The sequence below is a fragment of the Penaeus vannamei genome, chromosome 28 (genome assembly GCF_042767895.1).
Source record: "Penaeus vannamei isolate JL-2024 chromosome 28, ASM4276789v1, whole genome shotgun sequence".
Taxonomy (NCBI): Eukaryota; Metazoa; Arthropoda; class Malacostraca; order Decapoda; family Penaeidae; genus Penaeus; species Penaeus vannamei.
In genome coordinates, this window is record NC_091576.1 from 12070439 (window position 1) to 12075438 (window position 5000).

The 5000-nt window shown below is 43.2% G+C and overlaps 1 protein-coding gene across 1 annotated transcript in view; it reads left to right on the plus strand.

Annotated features, from left to right (window-relative positions):
* The window catches only part of mldr (mitochondrial ribonuclease P catalytic subunit), a 12523-nt gene that overhangs the window by 5078 nt on the left and 2445 nt on the right, over positions 1 to 5000 (plus strand). The window contains exons 4-7 of the mRNA XM_027368727.2: positions 20 to 225; positions 340 to 412; positions 4197 to 4373; positions 4570 to 4712. Of these exons, the coding sequence (XP_027224528.2) occupies positions 20 to 225; positions 340 to 412; positions 4197 to 4373; positions 4570 to 4712 (599 nt within the window). The remainder of the gene's footprint in view (positions 1 to 19; positions 226 to 339; positions 413 to 4196; positions 4374 to 4569; positions 4713 to 5000) is intronic.

The window sequence follows — 5000 nt, forward strand, 5'->3', positions numbered from 1 at the left end:
GTAATAGTAATTTTTTCAGATACCTGGTGATTCTGCATTTTTAGAGTGGGTTACCCAGTGTGAAAAGGCAGAGGATGTTGAGGAAAAGCAGTCAATGATGGAGACATTATTAGACAAGCTGATTCACTATGAGATCTTCCCCAAAGTCCCAGTTATTGAGAGTATTGCTAACCTTTTTAGTAAGGGACTGGGATGGTCATACTTGTATGTGAAAATCCCGAAAAGGTCAGCATATTTTCATTTTCTTTTGTGTGTGTGTGATATTGCCTTACTCTGTGTTTAGATATATAGAATGATTATTGATTTGAATGATAATTCCAAATGAAATTATATTTGAAGTGGAAGATGCCCTGCCTGCAACCAGCAGTTACATCAGCTCGACATAAGTGAAGCAGAATTTAAAGAGTTGCAGGTGATTATTTCAAACTCTTTTATGATGATGTGTGTGGGTATGGGAGTGAGACTGGTATATGCATCTATGTTAGTGTATGCATGCATGTGTGCGTTTGGGTGTTTGATTTAAGTGTTTATATATTTCTGTTAGTCTGGTTGATTTGACCAGTATGTCAGTGGTCACCAATATATCTAAACTACAAGAACAACCACATCCATTTGCCATATCTATTAGTTGGCACCTGTGTTTGGCAGCCACTAGCCTGGAATGAAGGCCGTAGTGATGGTCACTATCTTCAAGGAGTAGCCATAGCTATCTCCAGTAGGCTCCAGCCCTCGGTTGTAGAGATTACTCCAGTCGATGAGCATTTAATGGTATTGAGACTGAAGCTAGTATTTGGCTTCATGTCTCTTATTCTTGTGTACAGTCCTACCGATGTTTGTAAACTCAACATGAAAGAGATGTTCTACGCCAAACTTGTATCTGTGGCAGACAGCTGTCCTTGGTGAGATATTCATATTGTCCAGGGTGACTTCATTGTGGTATCTGGCTGTGATCGAGCTGGCTATGAGATGTCTGTTGGTCCTCTTGATTCAGGAGCTGATTGTGAGAATAGCCTCCTTTTGCGGGACTTTGCAAGGTCCCAGAAATTGAGGATTTCTGGCTCCTGGTAACAGCACCCAGACCCACATCGTTGGACATGGTACAGCGATGCGGGTAATGCAGCCAAGGAGATCGACCACATACTCGTTAGCACTTATTGGAGGATCCTCCAGAACTGCAGGATGTATAGGAGTGCCGAGTTTTGTGGTACTGACCATAGATTGGGTGTGACTACCCTCCGGGTTCACTTCAAAACTCCTCAGCGGTCCAAGGTTCACCCTAGGGTGTTTCATTTGGACAGGCTGAAAGAGGAGTGTGCTCAGGCGTTTGCTGAAGCAAACGCTAGTCGTTTCAGAGCGCTCAATACAGGGGCAGGTGCAGAGAATTTCCTGGTGGGGGGCACACGGGGTAACAACAATAAATGTGGGGGGCCGCCCAAAAGAAACAAAGATTAAGACTGCCCACTTCAATATTTATATTGTACAGTTACACATCGTTTATATTTTCATCTTGCTGTGTGAGTATTATATATCATTATATGTTACTATTATATATTTATGTATAAATATTATATATAAATATATATTAATATATAAAGGGTCAATGACTCTTGGGTGGGGGGGGGCACATGGGGTGGCCAATCAAATTGTAGGGGGGGCAGAGGCCTCCCTGTGCCGCCATGGAAGACCTGCCTCTGGCTCGACAGTCTGACGAACCCTGTACTTCTGTGGGATACCTTCAAGCACGAGACGTTTGATGCAGCCCAAGAGTCAATTGGTGAACGCCTGAGGACAGGAGACACTGGAAGCCACAAACGCTTGCCGTGCGACTCGTCTGACAGGGGATTGGGATTTGCACTGTTTTCAGGAGCATAGAACTCGATCTCTGTTAAGAAGGGACAAGGAACAGTTTATTAGGAGGCTTGCTGAGGAAGTCAAAGACCATTTCTTATTAATGACCTTCTACAGGCATACGAAGCCCTGAAAAAGCTGACCTCCAAGCCCTCTTCTCATGTGACAGTGGTTCGCTTAGCAAGTGATCAGATCGTCTCAGATCCTGTTGCAGTGGGGGAGTGTTGGGCTGAGTATTTTGAGTAGTTGTACCAGGTTGATCCACCAACAGTTAACTTGATGGCGGGTAGAGCCGTGATTCGGTTGCCTAACCCACCCATCAATTAGGATCCACCCTCCCTGACTGAAGTTATGGGGTGCAGTCCCCAAGCAAAGCAGCGGGTATTTACGGCATCCCAGCTGAACTGTTAAAGGCTGGTGGTGAACCTATGGCGCGAGGGTTGCATGATGTCCTGTCTGCCATCTGGCGGTCCGGTACCATTCCCCCTGACCTGTTGAGGGGTGTGGTTATCCTTCTCTGGAAGGGGAAGGGGGACCGGTGGGACTGCAGCAATCACCGAGGCATCACACTGCTCCGTATACCAGGCAAGGTTCTTGCCCACAATCTTCTGAGACGTATCAGAGACCACATACTGAGGCATCAAAGGCCAGAGCAATCTGGATTCACTTCTGGTAAGTCCTAAATAGACCATATCCTTGCACTTCGAGTCATTGTAGAGCACCGTCATCAGTTTGGGTGTGGGCTGCTTGTAGCCTACATCAACCTCAAGAAGCCGTTCGATATGGGGCATTGGGAATCATTTTGGGAGATCATGAGTCTGAGAAGAATTCCAAAAAGGATTATTTGACTAATAGCATGTCTGTATACTGGTACTGAAAGTGCTGTAAAGTGTAGTGGGGGCCTGTCAATCTTCTTTCCTGTTAGCTCAGGAGTGAGGCAAGGCTGTGTCCTTGCACCAACACTTTTCAATACTTGCATGGACTGGATACTAGTCAGAGCTACTGTTCAAAGTCATTGTGGAGCAACTCCGGCCAGTATCAAGGTTACAGACCTTGACTTTGCCGATGATGTTGCTATTCTATGAGTCTTTGGAAACTTTAGTGGTGGCTCTGGATGCATTTAGTAATGCATCCAGAGGTCTCCTGGACTAAGACCAAGATCCAGGACTTTGGGGACTTGCTAGGAGAACCTGTTCGGTCGGTATGTGCTTGCAGCGAAGGCATTGAAGTCAAAGAGAGCTTTACATACCTTGGTAGTGTAGTTCATAACTCTGGGCTGTCAGACCATGAAGTCAGCAGATGGATTGGCCTTGCAGCAGAGGTCATGAACTCTTTCAACAAGAGTATTTGGAGATGCCGGTACCTGTGCAGAAGGACCACACTACAGGTTTTCAAGGCCCTGATAATGCCAGTTTTGCTATACGATAGTGAAACCTGGACATTATCCTGTGCCTTGAAGTCATGTCTTGATGCCTTCTGTAATAGGTCCTTGCACCAGATCATGGGGTACTGTTGGCGGGACCATGTGTCCAACCAACGGCTGCACCATGAGACAGGCACCTGGCTCGTTTCCCGCAGGATGATCCTGCCCATCAGGTTGTCTCTGCAAGAGACAACCCTGGGTGGAGGAGGCCTGTGGGATGACCTAGGAAGTCGTGGCTTGGGCAGATCGATCAAACCTCTCGTGAACAGCTCGAGATGGGCCGAGTCCCTGCCTGGCGGCTTGCCATGAAGGGCCCCAAAAGGTGAAAACAAAGGGTGGATGTGGCTATGCACCCACGTTGGCGTTAGCCCCCTAATGATGATGATGATATAGACTCAAGTTAGAAACTCATACTGATCATGATATGTACAGAGCATTCCATACATTAGATTTCCTAGGGTCTAGAATTCACATAACTGCACATGGCTTAAGAACACTGGAATATTGTACAAAATAGTAAGATTAACAAACACACAGCATAATGTTTACATTTTATGAAATACCAATACTAAGTCTAGGTAATAGAGACACATAAGTACCTAAGGACTTGATGGAACCCTTCATTTGAAACATTAAGTAAACTTGGACATAGTCTTTGATGTCAAACCTGAGGTCATACTTGTACAAAAAAAAAAAAAAAGTACTGATGCTACACAAATGCCACATACCATAGTAGAACAGAAATGCTTAAGCATACACTTCAAGCAACAACACATAATTGTGGATCCACTCCTTTTATTTATCATATTTACCAATCTTCCAACAACTAGATTCATTTAAATTGTTTATGATATAGACCAAGTTCATATACAATTGTTACTTTATTTACTTAGATTATTTTGATCTATCATGTATTTCCTAACAGAGTGAATACGTGCCACGTGTTCTTCATGGCTCAGATATATTTCGTTCAAGTAGCCCTGAAGAGTGGCACAAATTCCAAGAATTTCTAGAAGAAAGAGGACCATTTTCTGTAGTAGTTGATGGCCTTAATGCATCATACCTTGCAGGAAAGAAACCCCTTAGACAGCGATCTGTAATGGTAAGAGTGATAAGAGTGACAAAAATATATATATATATTTTCCTCTTACTTTTTTGAAAGAGGTAGTGCCTTACCTATTTGCATGACTTCCATTTTGTTAAATTTCCTTATGACATATATATTTCTATTGGATCTATATGATTTTTTATTCATATACATCCTGAAAAATATTTAGTTGCTTTTTTTATCATTCTAGTTGAAGCAGGTTGTGGAAAAGTTATGTTCAAGAGCCAGGAATGGCCGTGTATTGGTCATTGGCAGGAAACACATGAGGAAATGGTCTGAGGTTGATTTTAATGCTGTAAAAAAAATGGCCGACATATACGCCCTTGATAACCTGTAAGTTAAAGGAACTTTTTAGTCCTAGAAAAGAGAAAACTACCCTATACTGAATTTGTAAATGCTTGGCCTTATAATGTAATGGAATGTGTATTGCAATATGATTACTTGTTTGGTTGCCTGTCCATAAAGTTTAACAAATCAACACAAATTAATATACCAGTATGCAGAGTGAATATACAGGACTATAAAGTTTTTTTTTTATTATTATTATTATGCACACACACGCACACACATACACACACACGTACACGCACATGCACACGCACATGCACACGCACACGCACA